Source organism: Barbus barbus, assembly GCF_936440315.1.
Source record: "Barbus barbus genome assembly, chromosome: 8".
NCBI lineage: Eukaryota > Metazoa > Chordata > Actinopteri > Cypriniformes > Cyprinidae > Barbus > Barbus barbus.
In genome coordinates this window covers 1,189,158-1,206,292 of record NC_136736.1, presented here as the reverse complement: position 1 = coordinate 1,206,292, position 17,135 = coordinate 1,189,158, and the positions used below count along the sequence as shown (strand labels likewise).

The window sequence follows — 17,135 nt, the reverse complement described above, 5'->3', positions numbered from 1 at the left end:
TTGTTAAATTGAGAGTACTAAATCAAACTTCAAAATCGAACTGTTCTGAGTTGAATCTTGAATTTAGTCTTTTGCATTTAATTGAATTTACCAAACTGACTATATTGAAGTTTATTGAATGAAATCTTTTGAATCTAATTTCCTCAGTTTAGTAACATTTTGAATACTATTTCTGATGATTTTAGTTGACCAAGCAAGGCAACACTAAGCTGTGCATGACAGATGAGGACTGTAATACTAGAGTCGTCCATTAGAGAGAGCATCAGGTTAAGACATTTCATACTTTAGTCCTGTATATTACATGTTGCATCAGGGTGAATTGCTAATTATTTCCTAATTTCCTTTTGAACTTTTGCATAATACAAATCAGGGGATCAAATCAGGAAAGATATATGGCAGCTTATCACCAAACCATTGGTGCTTGGACCCCGGTGATTATGAGTGCCTTTGAGTTTGTTTTTTATTTGTAAAAACTAGCCCTGAAGAGTGAGATGAAATGTTTAGCACATATTTGAACGACTCACACCTCAATTACACATCAACTATTTGTCAGAATAAAGAATGTGGTTTGTATGTTGGTTTCAAACGTGTAGCGTCAAAGACGAAAGGTTACTAACATCACTGTGAAACCACACACACACACACACACACGCACTTTGTGTAAATAGACTTAAAGAATTTATACTGAGACCTTGTGACAACTAAAGTATATCCAAAAACTTGTTAAATGAAGTTAATGTTGTACTTACGAAGTTGAATGTAAAGTTGCAGTCTTCGCTTCCTGTTCCTAGCTTCAGTCGGATTAACTATTCTTCTTCCTGTAGATGAAAGCAGTTCCCCTGGCTCAGTCTGCATTGTTGTTGTTTTTCCCCCCATCTGATGGACTGGAGTGGTGTGGATTACTGTGATGTTTTTATCAGACTCTCATTCTGACGGCACCCATTCACTGCACCAATATATCACAGCAGACACCTTCTAAAATCAGACTGGATCTACGGCATCAGACTTTAATAAACATTCTTTATTCTTTGGTATAAAAGGCACATTCAGGATGAAAGAAACAGAAAGGTGCGATACATAAAAAACAATGTTCACGCATCTCATTTCACTAAATAATATAGCATCCATTTCTCGAGTTAGCACATTAAGCATCAAGTAAACATTAGTTTGCCACACAAGCATTCCTTTGCTAGCTTTAAAATGGATTTGTTTTAATCGGTTTCTATTCTCCCATACAAATCTCTTAAGGCAACTGAATAAAAAAACAGAGAACATAAAAACAAAAGATAAAACACTTCTGTGCGGTTCACATCACGGGTAACAGATCCGTCGGCTCTGTGTTTACACTGACATCGAAGACTACGAACAAGCTCCAGCAATAAATTAGTCATCTGCAAGCAAACTATCAGATAAAAACATGCCGATCTGATTCAGATTCTGACCTGGGACGCATAACAGCTTTGCGTACAAAGTAAAAGTTAAAAAAAAAAAGTTCAAAGTGAAATAATAAAGGAATGAAATGTTTAATTTAACTAAAGCACAAAGGATCGGCCAGGACTCCTGCCAAGCGTTAAACTAGACCCATCAGATCAGGTTAAAACTATCCAAAACCAAACCATCTCTATGGAGGTTGTTAACATGAACACGTCAATAATGTCAAATCATCTCGATCGTCCTTGAGATTCTCATGCTAACAAATAAATTCAAGATATTGCATATAACTAGAGTCATATTTACTGTCCCAGAGAGCAAGAGAGCAGGTGGAAACCATTGAATCAATGTTAATGATGTTGAATTAAGATCACTTTTTCTCCCGCAATTAATGTTGAAATTTCAACAAAGCACCATTATTGTGATCAGTGTTTGCTTTAGTTGGGCTCTTGACTCTTGCTTTTCATTAAGTGAGTTATCTTTCAGTGCTTGCGATAGTGTTTCAATAGAAACAGTTGTGCATTAATAAAGAAAGAGATGTTTTAAAGTTAAGTTGGTGTGGATTATGTTTGTAATGGGTGTCAAGCTGTAATAAAGCTGAGAAATAATACTAAAAAGTGTTGATCTTTCATTACTTATGTAAACGTTTTGTTTCTCAAATGCAAAGGTAATGTGACAAAGCATAAAGAAAGATTCAGACCTCAACACTGGTGACAATCATCCAACTAATTCAGATGAATGAGTTTCCTCTCAATGATTATAGCCACCATCATCTGATCCCAATGGATCTTAGTTTTCATTACTTCAATAAATGCATTTAGCACATTGTTACTCGTGACAATGAAAACCTAACATTAAAGTACAAAGAGTCAAGAGCCCAACTAAAGCAAACACTGATCACAATAATGGTGGTTTGTTGAAAGTGCAACATTGTTTCAACATTAATGGCGGGTGCAAAAGTGATGTTGTGCACAAAGCAACTATTTTTAACATTGACTCACTTGTTGCTTGCTGTCATGGGTTGCTGCATCCAGTCAAGCATTTCAGGAACATCAGAGGTGTTCATCTCATCTAAAGTACATCATAAAGTGAATCTGATCGTTGATGGCTGTGTGTCGTCTGATGAAGCGCCACACTTCTGCTCGATGATTGTGTAGTTTCTCTGAGTGTCTCAGAGCTCGTCGCGGGCCGTGCTGTCCAGCGGAGACTGCAGCACGTCTGAGTTCTGCGCCTCGCTGCTCAGCTCCTCCTGCTCTCGGCTCTTGCGTGACCGCGCTCGGTCCCAGTCGGTGTGGACAGTCTCGTTGTCCCAGACGGTGGAGGTCTCCGTGTCGCTGATGTAGCCCGCGTCACCTGTGTAGTGTGTGGGGTAAACCAGCATGGGCTCGGCCGAAAACGCTCGCAGATCCCGCCGCTCGAAGTGAGACATGTAGTCCTCGCTGCACAGACAGAGACGGGAAACGACTTTAGTTATGGTGTTGATATACGAGATGAACAATAATACAAAACAACACACACAGAACAACAGAACGAATGAGAGCGAGACAAATATGATAGATATCTACATATCTATCATATAAACACATTCAATGAAATAACTATTCATTAAATTATTATTATTATTATTATTATTATTATTAATAATAATAATTAAATTTATCAGCAAAATAATCATCATTATAATTATTATTATAAATGTTACTGTTAATAATATAATAAACTATTATTAACAATAATAATAAAATCAACAAAATATTATTCATAACCATATTTATTATTATTAATAATAATAATAATATTACTTTTATTATTATTTATTTAATTTTAAACTAAATATATTATTATTATTATTTATAAAAATATTTTAATGTATTATTACTATGATCATCATCGTCAATAAAAAATGTCAAATATATATAAATATATATATATGAATATATAGTTTTAATGTATCATCATTAATTGATAATTTCTAACAAAATCAATTATTTCTAGTATTTATAATCACATTTTTATTTCTATTATTACATTTAACTTATTGAGAATTAATTATAAGAACTAATATATAATATATATATATATATATATATATATATATATATATATATATATATATATATATATATATATATATATGAATGTACACATTCTTATTTCACTGAAAAATGTGATGTTTAGGTTTATTATGTTTTTTTTTTGTAATTTTATTAGATTGTATGTTGTTTGATGGGTCATATGAGACTTGTTTGATCATTACTCTTTGCTCATTAGCACAACAGTAGAGAACAAAATATTTTCATATCTGATCAGAAGGATAAAACAGTAGATTAAATGATTGAACAAACAATATATGGAACCATGGATAGAAACAGGCAAAATAGTGAATAATGATACGGCTATATGAGAAGATAACTCTCTCACATGGGGTGTTTGTTGTACATGACGGGCAGAAACTCGTCCACCGGCAGCATCTTTTTGAGCGGTTCGGCCCGCAGCAGCTTCTGAGCGCCGCGCAGCGAGATTGCGTATCCCAGCGTCCAGTAGGAGTAATCCGCCTCCACCAGGTTGTGTATTCTGGGCACAGATTTCTCCGGCCGGTCCACCTGCATCCGCTTGCGGCCGATGTAACTGAGAGACAGAGACAGACAGCTGGAGTCAGGTGTCCAGCAGGGGGCGCAGTACACAGACAGACTGCTGTACTCACATCAAATCCCAGTCCAGCCGCTGAGACTCGATCTCATGCATCAGATTCTGCAGGCGACGCTTAAAGAAAACCTCGAAGCGCAGGTCGTCCTCGATCACCAGAGATGTTTTCAGCCCCCGATCCACAATCTAACACACACACACAGAACCATCATGTGCTTATACACACATACTGAGGATTTCCATCATTTAAGATACCATAAGAAAATCATTATTTAATTTTATTTAAAACCCACTAAACTCACTGAATGTATGTGTGTGTGTGTGTGTGTGTGTGTGTGTGTGTGTGTGTGTGTGTGTGTGTGTGTGTGTGTGTGTGTGTATTTAGAAAAGTATTTTTTTGAAAAATATATTAAAATATTTGTATTATTTTGAAAAATATATTAAAATATTTACTGCAAATGATATAAAAAAAATATTCAAGAAAACTAATTTGTAGTATATATCCCCTTCTAACTAAAGTAAAACATTAAGTAAACACATTGCCAATAGATATTTAAAAATATTTAAATATTTTCTAAAAAAAAAAACACTTATTTAATAATAAAATATATTCCAATATTATAAACATCACTATTGTTTATTTCTATAAAAAACTGCATTAAAACGTATTCGAACATTTTGTATAATTTTACACTTTTTTGTATTATTTTAAAATAAATATAAATATTTTCTAAAATATATATATATATTTTTATTAATCTGAATCAATTTACTTGATGAAAATGTTCAGCTTCAAGCACTGTCCTCATTTGTATCTGTTTTGTAATCATTTTATAACTTGCTGTTTACTGGTCTAGAATAATTACTTGAGAAACATGTTTACTTAATTCAGAACCACTTGAAGGCTACATAAAATAGTGTAACATTAATTAAATAATATTTACATGAACATTCAACATTTTAAACTAAGAGTGTGGACAAATGCATGATTTGTTCTGTAATATTAGTAAAAACAGTTAATTTAATGAAATGATAGCATCATGACGGCTGCCGCTCTCGCTCTCACCTCTGTCCAGATGTTGAAGTGCGACAGAAAGCAGCCCAGCTCTCCTTTAGTGAGCGGCCGGCCGTGATACGGATCGCTGTATCCAGGCATCATCTGGATCCCCAGCGCCTCGATCTGACTGACGTTCAGCGCCCTGAAACACACACACACACATGTCAGACGGTCTGTGTGCGAGCAGAGCAGGTGAGAGACGGCGTGTGTGTGTGTGTGTGTGTGTTTGAGACATACTTGCCATCTACAGCTGCGATGATCTTGCACGCGATCTCTTGTTCGTACAGAGCCCTCAGCATACGCTCTCTGCGGTCCGAACGCCTCAGCAGGTTTATCATAAACACCTGAGGAAATATAACCATTATATTATATTATGACTTTAGACAATAATATGAAAGCAAATCACATATGTAATACTATATAAACCTGATGAATATCAGAATCAGAATCAGAATCAGAACATATATGAATATATACAATAGTACAAAATATTTTATGAAATAATATCAAATTAAATAAATGTTATATATAAATAATATAATACAGAATGTCAATAAATATATTAAATAAAAACAATTGTATTTTATACTACGATACAAAATATATACAACAAGATAATAAAAATTACTACACTATTTTATACCACTTACTAAAATAATGTAATTATTTTATTAAATTAATATGATATAATATAGTACGATACTCTTTAAGATAATACTCTTTAAGCATTCCAGTATTTTATACCATTTCATAAAATGATGTAATATGGGATTAAAGTAATATAATACAATATAATATAACAATTATATTTAATACAATATAACAATTAATATAAAATAAAAATACAGAAATAATATAGAAGAAAAATACAACAAAAAAAATACAAATTAAATTATTACAAAGCTATTGTAAAATAAAATGCTTTGGATAAAAGCGTCTGCTGAATGACTAAATGTAATGTAAAACTAAAACATTTTTTTTTATTTAAATATAAATGGCTAAATTACTCTATTTTATGTTATACAATTTCATAAAATAACACAATATAAAATATTTAAAAATAATTCAATATAAAATGATAAAAAAAAATTAATATAAAAATATAAAGCATAATAAAAATACAAATTAAATATACTGCACTATAAAACAAAACCAAGTGAAATAGTTTGGTGAAAACATGACATCCTGACCTCATCAAAGCCCATTTTATCCGGCTGTTTAGGAGGAAGAGAGAGATACACAGACGGCTCTGATGGAGGATTGCGCACTGGAGACCAAACACAGCGAATGATCAAGCTCATCGTTACGCTCTTTAAGCTGAAAAACATGTGGCTCGTCATGTGACTCACCCGTAACCTCCAGCAGCGAGTGCAGGAAGCTGTCCGCCTCGTCCTGCAGGGTATTATGGGAGCGCAGGGGCACGGGGAAATACCCATAAGTCTCTCTGTTGCAGATGTACATCTGAACCTCTGCGGGAAACGATGTTAAAAGTCAAGCCAAAGCACCACACATGATGAGTGAGTGTAATCCTCTCAGCCAGAGACGCACCTGCCATGCGCGCGGAGAAGGCGAAGATGATAATGTCGTCGAAGGCCCAGCTGTAGTCGGGATGGGGCGGGAAGAAGGCCAGGTCGCGAGACGCCTCCTTCCTCAGGTCCAGCAGGAAGGTGGAGTGAACCATGGGGACGGCGAAGCAGCCCTTGCGCTCCTGCCGGCGGATCGGCATGTAGGCCGGCGTCCGCTTATAATAACCCTGTAATAACACACGCTCGCTCATCAACAACCTTTTTCCATGACTACAGCCTCCTTCAGACTGTCAGCCCAAATATGATTTTGTGCATATATGACTGTAATCCGATCTAAACGACTGACTGTCCACACTGTGTATCTAACATTACCTGTGTGTGCTGTGTTAGGCTAACTGAGACTTGTTATAGCACTTGCATATCACTGCTCTTGTGTTGATTTTGATTGCTTCTATTGTCCTCATTTGTAAGTCGATTTGGATAAAAGCATCTCCTAAATGACTAAATGTATCGCAACTGTCCAGAAGTGCTCTTTCGTTTTACGTAATGTGCATTGGTTTCTATGGCAATGTGGTTTTATTGTTATGCATATGCTAAAAACAACAATAACAGCAATACAGTTTGCAAAACAGGGGCCTGTTTCCTAAAACAAGTTTACCAAACAAGCCAGGTTTATTTCAGTTAGTCTGACTTATTGTCAGTTGATTTAGTTCAAAATCAGTCAGAATAACTGAAATAAGCCTGGCTTGTTTGGTAAACTTGTTTTAGGAAACAGGCCCCTGATGTTGTCTTACGAAATAACCATGTTGCCGTTGCGCTGGAGTATATCTCGTCTCATGAGGCAGTGGGAATGTGCGACTTTATTCTGTGCTGCCGTCTCCGCAGGATTCAAAACTCAAAGAGGTGCGTATAGCGGTCTACTAGCAGCATATCATCATTTTCTGCTTGACTTCACAACAACAAAAGCTTGTTTCTGCAAAGACATTCAGCATGCTTTTTACAGAAACTAAGCTAAATCCGATTTGACCGGTCAGACCGAAACGGATTTCCAGGAATGCAATTTAAATACATATGAATGTAGCTCGAAACTGATTTGCAAAAATCTAATTTCATGTAGTTGGTTGCTATTCAGACTATTTAAATTTGATTGGATTTCAATCAGATTTTCTGACGGAAGGCTCGTTCACACAGAAAACAATAACGGTAACCATAACGACAGAGATATAGTTTGAAAAGTAGTTCTAAATTTAATCAGCAGAACAGCAGAACAATATCAATGGAATCACTTACAGATTTTCTTTGTTAGCAGATTAACGATAAAAATACTGACAGCCAATCAGAATCCATTCTGCATTAAAGAGCTTGAGAAATTAAGGAGACAGATGATCTGGAGTGCGCAATTAGAGTAAACATCTTAATCGTCTGCTGGTGTGAACGGGACTTTAGACAAGATGACACTGTCGTCATTAAACAATGACTCTGACTATATAAAGATGCAATATTGTTGACAAAAAAGGCTAAACTAAAATATTTATAATTATAAAATTGAAATAATAAAAAAATATATATATTATTTTTTGTCAAAAAATATATATTTTTAAAATTATTATATATTATAGAAATATTCTTCAACAAGCCTGTTTGCGGTTGCCAAATATCAGGAGTTAAAACAAAACAAAAGTAACAAAATGTCCACCTTTTTGATTTACTGAATATTCCCAAGCTGTCAACTATTTGCACAAACTCTCTCTAAAAAGCACTGATGATCTGAAAACAGCAGAAATCACGTCCGCTGGAGTTTAGCGATCTTCACTGTGATATTCTGCTCAAATTAACGTGTAATTAAGGCCGTCTGTGTTCCTTCACGTGGTCGTTTGCGCTGTTTGCTGCGATTAAATCTGTGAGCAAAACTAATAAACCCAAACATCTGTTGCTTATGTGAAAGTGCAATAATTCAGAAACGTAAAAATTAATTTCTCTAATGACAACTATTTGAATTTTGTGTAATAAATTTGTGATTATCTGTTGAACCACTACGCAACATGACAAAAAAAAAGGCTGTTATCATTGACTAAACCTTGACTAAAATGCCTAGACGTTTAGTCACTAAAACCTGACTAAGAATACGGTTGACTAAGTATGATAAAAAACACATTTGACACAGGACTCAAGTGTACATGAAAAAACAGCTGTCAATTGAAGACTGAGGCAGGATCCACACGCGTTCAGTTCCTGGCTTCACACACCTGAGACGTCATGCCGCACCAGAAGTTAGAGTACGCCGCTCTGGACTCCAGCATCGGCGCCACCATCGTCTTATTCTCCTGCATCAGCTTCCATAACACATCCCGGTTAGTCAGCAGGTTATCACAGTCCACCATCTGCAAACGCCACGAGTTTGTCACGTTTATTTGACTTATTTCATAGCGACTCCCCATTACGTCATTTAATTTTAGATCTGGGAAAAAAATAATTACCCACAAAAATGGCAAGTTTTAACAGCAGTTCATTTGTGAAAAAAAAGTGCTTATTATGGAAACATTTAAATGTAGTTTTCTGACACTCAAGTAGAAGTTATTTACAATTAAATGAAAATGTATTATAGTTTAAATTTATGAGGAATGCACTTTAGAGAGAACTTGCAGAAGTACATCTTTATATGTAATTTCATGATTACTTCTGTTGTCATTAAAATATGGTTAAAGCACTGCTGAAGGTACTAACAAGCATTTATGGCAAACTAAAATACATTTAAATGTCATTTCTATTGGAACTTGTTTAAATATATTTGAAATTACATGTTTGTAGGTTGCAATTAAGTCAATTAAAAATGCATAAATCTGTTTTATTTTGAAATTGGCTCCTGAATCAGAAACACACTGTCAAAAATGGCTTTTCAAATAAATTATTACTGGAAAACACTTATTTAGAAAATCCTATTTCAGTCGTTCTACTCCTTTGTAATTATTTGTGAAATTTACTAGCAATTTCTGAGTGAAATCTACACCTACTTTTTCAGTGCAGTTTGAACTCAAGAGATGACTAAAAAAACTATTTAATTTATGTCAGTTACCAAAGATAAAACTGGTGTTTCCCCAGAAAAGATGTTTGACTTTTATACATGATTCCTCAGCGGCAGCTCGAGAGACCGTGTGTTTAATCCTATAATGGGACAGAGTATTTCAATTAAAACATATGCAGAGCAATTAAACCAGTGTGGAGCCGAATGCTGGACAGCAGGAACAGAGCTGATCACAGAGCTGCAGAAGTAAACACACTCAGAAATAACCCTATAATACTGAACAGAGCAGCTGCTAACTTTAGACGAGCAAACGACGGGACGCGGCCCGTGAAGTCGGGTCACACTGCAGTCACATTATCTGCACTGCAGGCACCATTACAGCCGTGGATGATGGTACATGACTTCAGCGAGGGCTAAAGAGACTCGTCTCAGATTTTAGACGATGTACCAGAAAGTAGTCGGCCCACATCTCCCGTGCCGTGTCGAGGGCCGCCTGGCGCAGCTTCATCACGTGCTCGTATCGCAGGTTCATCCAGTGCTTCGGGCCGCTCTCGTCCTCATATACGCTGAGAAACACACAGACAAATAAAAATAAGAGACAGAAACATTTCAGACACTGTCTGAGGTCATTTGAGCAATCACACATTGAGTTCTGTGATTGACAGAGGGGCAAGATTTACTAAACAGGGCAAATTAGCGTTAGAGCGCAATTCCATAAAAGCACAGATGGGAGGGAACTGCTGCGGGTCATTTATTAACAATGTGCGGCCATGTACTTTAATAACACAGTGATAATGTAATGACCAGCGCAATCTACCAAGAGCAGCGCAGATTAATGCCTGCTTTAAGACATGCTTTGTTGGGCGTTAAATAATGGCACAGATACCAGTAATTTGACGAACGTAAACATTAGGAAATCGAGTTGTATGATTCATTTTAATACTGTCCTCCCATAAATATTGCTTCTGAAAGGGAAACTGCTACAAATGCATATTCAATAAGGTCAGGCGCAAAAATGTGCCTTTTCAGTGCTAATTCTTCACTGCGCGTTTTTAATAAATCCTGACAGCAGTATTTTAATGTCAAAAAGTGGTTTCTACTGGTGCAAGCTGTTAGTAAATCTGGCCATAAATTAGATGTACATTAAAATGCAATGGATACATAAAATTACATAACATTCACTACAATTAGTATGTTTTTTTTGTTGTTATTTCTATGAAAAAAATGCTTTTTTTGGGCCAAGGCAAGATTAGTTGGGGTCATAAATTAACATGAATGTAAAAACTAATAAAATATACTATTTAAATATTTTTTAAATATATTTACCATGCATGTATTTTATGTATCTATTATCATTATTATTAATGACGTTTTTGTATTTTTTGAAAATAATAAGATCATTTTTTTATTTTATTTATTTTGAGGTCAATAGAACAAAATTCTGATTTCTGTATTTTCTAATGCAAGAACAGAAACAGAGCAGACAGTGATCTTGTCAGAGACGTGTGTGCAAATTTAGGTTTGTGTTCACATGAGTTCAGCTTGAGGTTCAGATGTAGTTTAAGGTCAGCCTCACCTGGGCTCCTCCTGAGGTCTCCACTCCACATAATGATAGAAGTTCTGGACGTTTACGAGCCATTCGCGCAGGATTGCGGTGGTATTGTCTGAATTATGATCTGTGGCCACCCTGAAGACAGAGAGATCATCTGAAAACAGTTCAACATCTGAAACAGACATGTACAAGACGGCCGCTTCTCCAAACATGAATGACAAAATAGAAAGCAAATGACTATAATTAGAGCTTTTTAATTGAGTTTGCTCTCAGTGCTGTAAAATCACCCCATATTTAACTGCACTACACAACCTTTGGAAAAGCAAGCTTGTCTTTAGCGTTTGGCTGCAGAAGGAGCACGAGAACCAGAGCCCTTCACAGACAGACATGCAGCTGCTACAAAATGTGTTAATGAAGAAAATGAGTGATTCACTCACACAGTTGCCAGTGTTGGAGAAAGCTCAAAAGTAATGCATTACAGTATTGCTTTGCTTCATAAAAAGCATGTTACGTTTGCATTACTTTCTGTCACTGGTGCTGGGCTTGATTATTTCTTTTTAATAACAAAAAAACCCCAAAAGTTATATTTTTGGCAACTGTAAAGGCCCTTTCACAACAAAAGTGAAATGAATAAGCCTCAGGCTGAAGGAAGTGCCTCTGCACCTCACTGCCTGTTTCGTGTGTGTTCAGGTGAGTTCAGCAGAGGGTCCTGGGGAAATCAAGGCAGTTTATCACTGAGATCATATACAGGCTGTCTATGGGAGATCAGGGTTTAGCTGTGTACAGACGGCCTCCAGGTGCACAATCTCATATCACACACACACACACACACACACACACACAGAGAGAGAGAGAGAAGCTTCTGAAAGTTCCTCAGGTGAATTCCATTCCTCTTTTTTTCCAGTCTTGATCAGATCTGACACACCATCTCCATCAGGATTGTGTTTGATCTACAGGTCTGAATACTTCCATTATTTGCACTAAACTTGCGAAGACAATACTTACTAGCACTAGTGTTCATAATTAGGTTTAGAGATCTGAAGAAACACTAGAAAGCTTCAAAAAACAAATACATTTTTGTTAATAATGTGATCTTTTGGTTTGCATCCAAAATGATAATATATGCACTATATGCAGAACAAACATTACTTTTCTTTGAGTTTCCAACAAAAATAACTAATATTATATTATATTATATTATATTATATTAACAATGGTATATGTATACTTTGGTGTCAAAAAATACATTTAAAAGAAATGAATACTATTATTTGGCAAGGATGCATTCAATTGATCAAAAGTGATAGTACAGAGACATTTATAATGTTACAAAAGATGTCTGTTTCAAATAGCACTGTTCTTTACAACTTAAAATAAAAATGTATCAGTCTCCACACACTACTGATACTAAAAACGTTCACTAATTTGATGGATTCAGCTTTGCATTTCCAGAATAAATGACATTTTCAAATATTTTCAAATCGCATTATATTATATATATATATTATAATTGTATTGTCATAATATTTCACAGGATGTTTTTACTTCTTTACCCTGGATGAGCATATTAAATATATATCTTACCAAGCCCTAAACTTTTAAGTTTTTATTATAATTACAGATTATTATATGTAATTATGGTGATAAAATGGCGATTAAACATCGTTGAGTGTAAAATTACATCTATAATGTGGCTGGCTGATTCATAGAGAGTCATCAAAAGAGAGCGCTCATTCAATAATTAAAGCCATTAAGACACAGGAGAAAAAGGCGCCAAACCACACGCCAAACCGCCACTGGGAGAACCAATCACACGGCTGCGGGTACGACAACGCCCATCCCACAGTATAACAGTACAAATGAAAGCAGATGAGAACCCCACTGGAGATGTTGATCATTTGATGTGCGTGTGCTGATGCTGATGCTCAGATCTGCCAAGATGTTCATCAGTTCATCAAAGACTTTCTTAAATACAGTTCCGTTTCAGTTTGCTAAAGCGCTAGCCAGCGCTGAACCCGTCCAACGGCTTCTGGGAGTCTCGGACCGCATGTGGTTTGGTTCTGGTCTGTTTGTGGCAGCGACACAAACCCCGGCGGTTCGACTACACGCTGAGAGCGAGGCTTCAGGTCTGAATGCTGCTGTGACTCTGAACTGAATGAAACGAGGCTGATACGATGTCAAAATACATGCCATGGCTACAAGCCAATCTGTGCAGATGCTATTTTAAACTACTCAACAATTAGACATTCACATTAAAGGAAGAGTTCACCCACAATTTCCATCTGTCTAGTGGAACTGTGTGCAAATTCTACCGGGCTATGACTGAATCGGTCCTGTGTTCTTTATTTACTGTTTGGTACAGCTCTGCTACTCAGAGGGGTAAGTTTAGGCTTCAGAGAATAGTTAGAATGGCAGAACGCATTATTGGGACTGGTCTACCTTCCCTGTCAAGGGTTAAGGCCCTGATATACTTCAAACGAAATCGAAGAGCGAACTGATATGACGTCATTTTGAGTTCGTTTTGGCAGTTTGATACAGCTCACCAAAGCAAACTTTCTGGGGGAGTTTTTTTGGCTCCTAAACATCTATGAGCTACCATTGGTCCGTGGCGATTACGCAAATGACGTGCAATTTTTTTTTTCCTGGTTTGTTTCTCATTCAACAAAGGTCAGGCAGGAGAACAACATCTCCAAGTCACTAGCTAAACACACTGTGTCGAATAGCTGAGCTGCCACAAATATATCCGCACCAGTACAATCACTCCCGCGGGGAGACTTTAAAGATTCAGAGGAAGCATTTAATTCCTAGAAAGAAATCGCATCGAAAACAGTACCGTCGCTCAGTTTTTTCGAACTTCTTTTTACCCCCAAACGAAGAACAAAAACGAACTTTGTTTGAAGTATATCAGGGCCTTTAAGAAACGGGCTCTGATGATTGGCCGTAATCCTTTTACATCCTGCATTCAATCTTTTCAGACTTTTTTACCTTCTGGAAGGCGTTATAGTCTTGTTAAAACAAGAACTCCTAGATTTCAGAATAGCTTTTTTCCAGTAGTCACAAAAATGATAAATTCTACTATGTAACTTTGTAATATTGTAACAATAACAACCAGAATCACTGACAGAAAGAGAAACACAAGAACAACAACTAACTGAAATCAACTGAAAAAAAAAACATTAAATCTCAAGATCTAAACAACCCCACAAACAGCAAAACCAGCTCCACTTATTAATGAAGTCAGGGAAGTTGTGGCCTAATGGTTAGAGAGTCGGCCTCGTAACCCAAAGGTTGTGGGTTCGAGTCTCGGGCCGGCAGGGATTGTAGGTGGGGGGAGTGAATGTCCAGCGCTCTCTCCACCCTCAATACCACGACTGAGGTGCCCTTGAGCAAGACACCGAACCCCCAACTGCTCCCCGGGCGCTGCAGCATAAATGGCTGCCCACTGCTATGTGCGTGCGTGTGTGTACGTGTACGGGTGGATGGGTTAAATGCAGAGCACTAATTATGAGTATGGGTCACCATACTTGGCTGTATGTCACTTTCACTTCACGTTACTTAATAACCAGACTGACTTTAGTTCTGTCAGACATCTACAGAAGATCTTATTGAGAATTAACTAAGGTTTAGATGTTGATTTATTTTCATTTGAAGTAACCATGTTTGAGATCAGTATCTGCTTTAGTTGAGCTCTTGACCCATGTCTTCAACGCTCTTGATGTTACAACTCTGAGTGAGAACCGCTTCAGAGGGAACTGTACTAATCATTCAAACTGATTCGCGAACCGATTCACTGGTTTGATCGAGCCTTCGAACAGAATTGACTCAAAAGAATGAATCATTCGAGAACGGGCATCGCTCATTGCCCAGAAAAAAAGTAGACGCGTTTAGAATAAATTGAAGGATTTTTTACTTGTATTGCATTAAGATAAAGTAACGAGAGGAGCGTCGCCCACAGCAACGAAGTAAAAGTACCGTTTTTCACCAAAAATTTACTTTAGTAAGAGTAAAAGTACCCATTTTTAATATACTCTAAAAGTATTAGTTACCCCAAAAATGTACTCAAGTAAATGTAACTCGTTACTACCCACCTCTGATAACTAGACGGGGAGAATTCTCAGTTTTGGGTGAAATATGTTGTTTTATCATGCAAAACAAAACTTCTTTTTCGTATCTTTCATTTGGTCTGATTGTTTGTAATCAAATGCATTTTTCATGTGTTTTGTGTCAGAATATGTTTCTTAAGTATTTGCTGAAGAATGGGAGTACTAAATATTAAAGTATTTAATGAAGAAAAAGAAACTCTGCTCTAAGTAAATCGAAATCAATAAGTAGTTCACAATTCGATTATTAAAGATGTCTTCTCTAGTTTATGGCATGCATGTTTTATGAGGTCATAACGTCTCTCAGAAGGTGTTTCGGACACCGCGGGGAAAGTGTTCAGCTCACTGACTCATTCACGCAGGAAACTCATGCATGTGTTGTTTTGTTTTCGCACAAATTCCATCACCGCGCGCGACACGTCGGCTGATCAGATCCGGGGGGAAAGGGGGCAGAGCCGATCGAGGGGCATGAAGGGGGTGTCTGTCTGCCCTGGACACGTCTATACTCGCTCATTTCCCCTTCCACGCACACAGGTCACATCAGGAACCGAGTCCTGCTCTCGTTTCCAAACAGAGATAAATCACAAATCACATCTCTAAAGACTCGCGCGAGCACAGCTGGTGTTATAGTTTAATTCACTCAGCACACACACACAAACGCCTCTGTAGTTTGTGTATCAAGCCTTCAGTCACTGTGTTACAGTTAAAAACGTAACGCAACAGTCCAGCGCAGGACGCGCATCTGTCAGACGCGTAACTGCGCAGAACATCATTCTGATAAATCACGGCAAACAGTCCGGTCCGCCGGGACTCACCATACAGCCATGCGGTCTTTGGGGTAGTTGAGGCGGTCGATGGCTCCGAGGACGTGCGGCAGAGAGTGCGCCGAGTTGCGGCACACCAGCGCGAGCAGCACTCGCGGCGCGAGCAGCGCGGACTCCGGGCTCCAGCGCTCCTCCGGGAAATAACCGCGCGCCGGACCGGTCCAGAGCAGCAGCACAAAGACACACAGCAGATGCATGGCTGGAGAACGAGAGAATTTCAGAAATAGCGGAAGGTCAGGCAGAAAAGAGGAACGGCGAGGCTGACGCGAACAGTGAGAATCGGAGATTTATTGCCAACCCAGCCGACGGAAATACGGTGCGACTCTATGTGGTCCCTGGAGGAGATTTAAAGGGAATGGCCTCTTACTAAAAAAGAGAAAGATTGCGGTACAAAAAAGTCAGAAACATACAGCACTCTCAATCATCTGGTAAATGACAGAGAGATAATAATAATACACGGTAATTAAACTGTACAGAGTGTAATTAAACTCCACACTCGGGCGTGTTCGCTTGTGTCGCGGCCCCTTTAAGAAAAGCAGCTGGCTCGGTTGGAATCTGCTGGAAAGTTTTGTGGGTGTGGCTAACGCACACTTACACGTGACAATACAAGTGTTCTACAGTATGGAGTCTCATCAGCAGACCAGAAGAGTATAAATATACATGTATTATTAGAATAGTGAAGAAAAATATGGCAGTGGGACAAACGGTGGATCTGAAACAACGCGAACCAGTTCACAGTTTTGAAGCGCTCGCTTTGGACATCTGCTGGTCAAAGTCATGCAGCCTAAAAGCAAAGAGATGGTCCTCACTCAACTCCTCCCACCTTACATATACCTAAACCCACCCATCTCCACCCCCTGATCCCTAAACCCACCCATCTCCACCCCCTGATCCCTAAACCCACCCATCTCCACCCCCTGATCCCTAAACCCACCCATCTCCATCCCCTAGATGTGGATCCAACCCCGCCCCCTGGA

General features: G+C 37.8%; 1 protein-coding gene across 1 annotated transcript; it reads right to left on the bottom strand.

The window, feature by feature from the left end:
* Positions 1–1,002: 1,002 nt before the first annotated feature.
* On the bottom strand, positions 1,003–16,681 carry LOC306873678 (procollagen galactosyltransferase 1). The gene is made up of 12 exons (XM_079423135.1): positions 16,150–16,681; positions 11,259–11,369; positions 10,131–10,248; positions 8,907–9,041; positions 6,683–6,887; positions 6,484–6,603; positions 6,325–6,401; positions 5,372–5,478; positions 5,144–5,276; positions 4,136–4,263; positions 3,853–4,059; positions 1,003–2,870 (listed from the first exon to the last, which is right to left on the bottom strand). The coding sequence occupies exons 1-12, from the start codon at positions 16,353–16,355 to the stop codon at positions 2,603–2,605; spliced, it is 1,815 nt and encodes a 604-aa protein (XP_079279261.1). The 5' UTR covers positions 16,356–16,681; the 3' UTR covers positions 1,003–2,602.
* Between the last annotated feature and the right edge of the window lie 454 nt (positions 16,682–17,135).

Excerpts from the sequence above, each read along its gene's own strand:
- LOC306873678 (XM_079423135.1), bottom strand. The coding sequence starts at position 16,355 with ATGCATCTGCTGTGTGTCTTTGTGCTGCTGCTCTGGACCGGTCCGGCG. Across the intron at positions 5,277-5,371 it reads ATCGCAGCTGTAGATGGCAA|GGCGCTGAACGTCAGTCAGA; the intron begins GTATGTCTCAAA and ends TGTGTGTTTCAG. Across the intron at positions 2,871-3,852 it reads ATGTACAACAAACACCCCAT|CGAGGACTACATGTCTCACT; the intron begins GTGAGAGAGTTA and ends CTGTCTGTGCAG.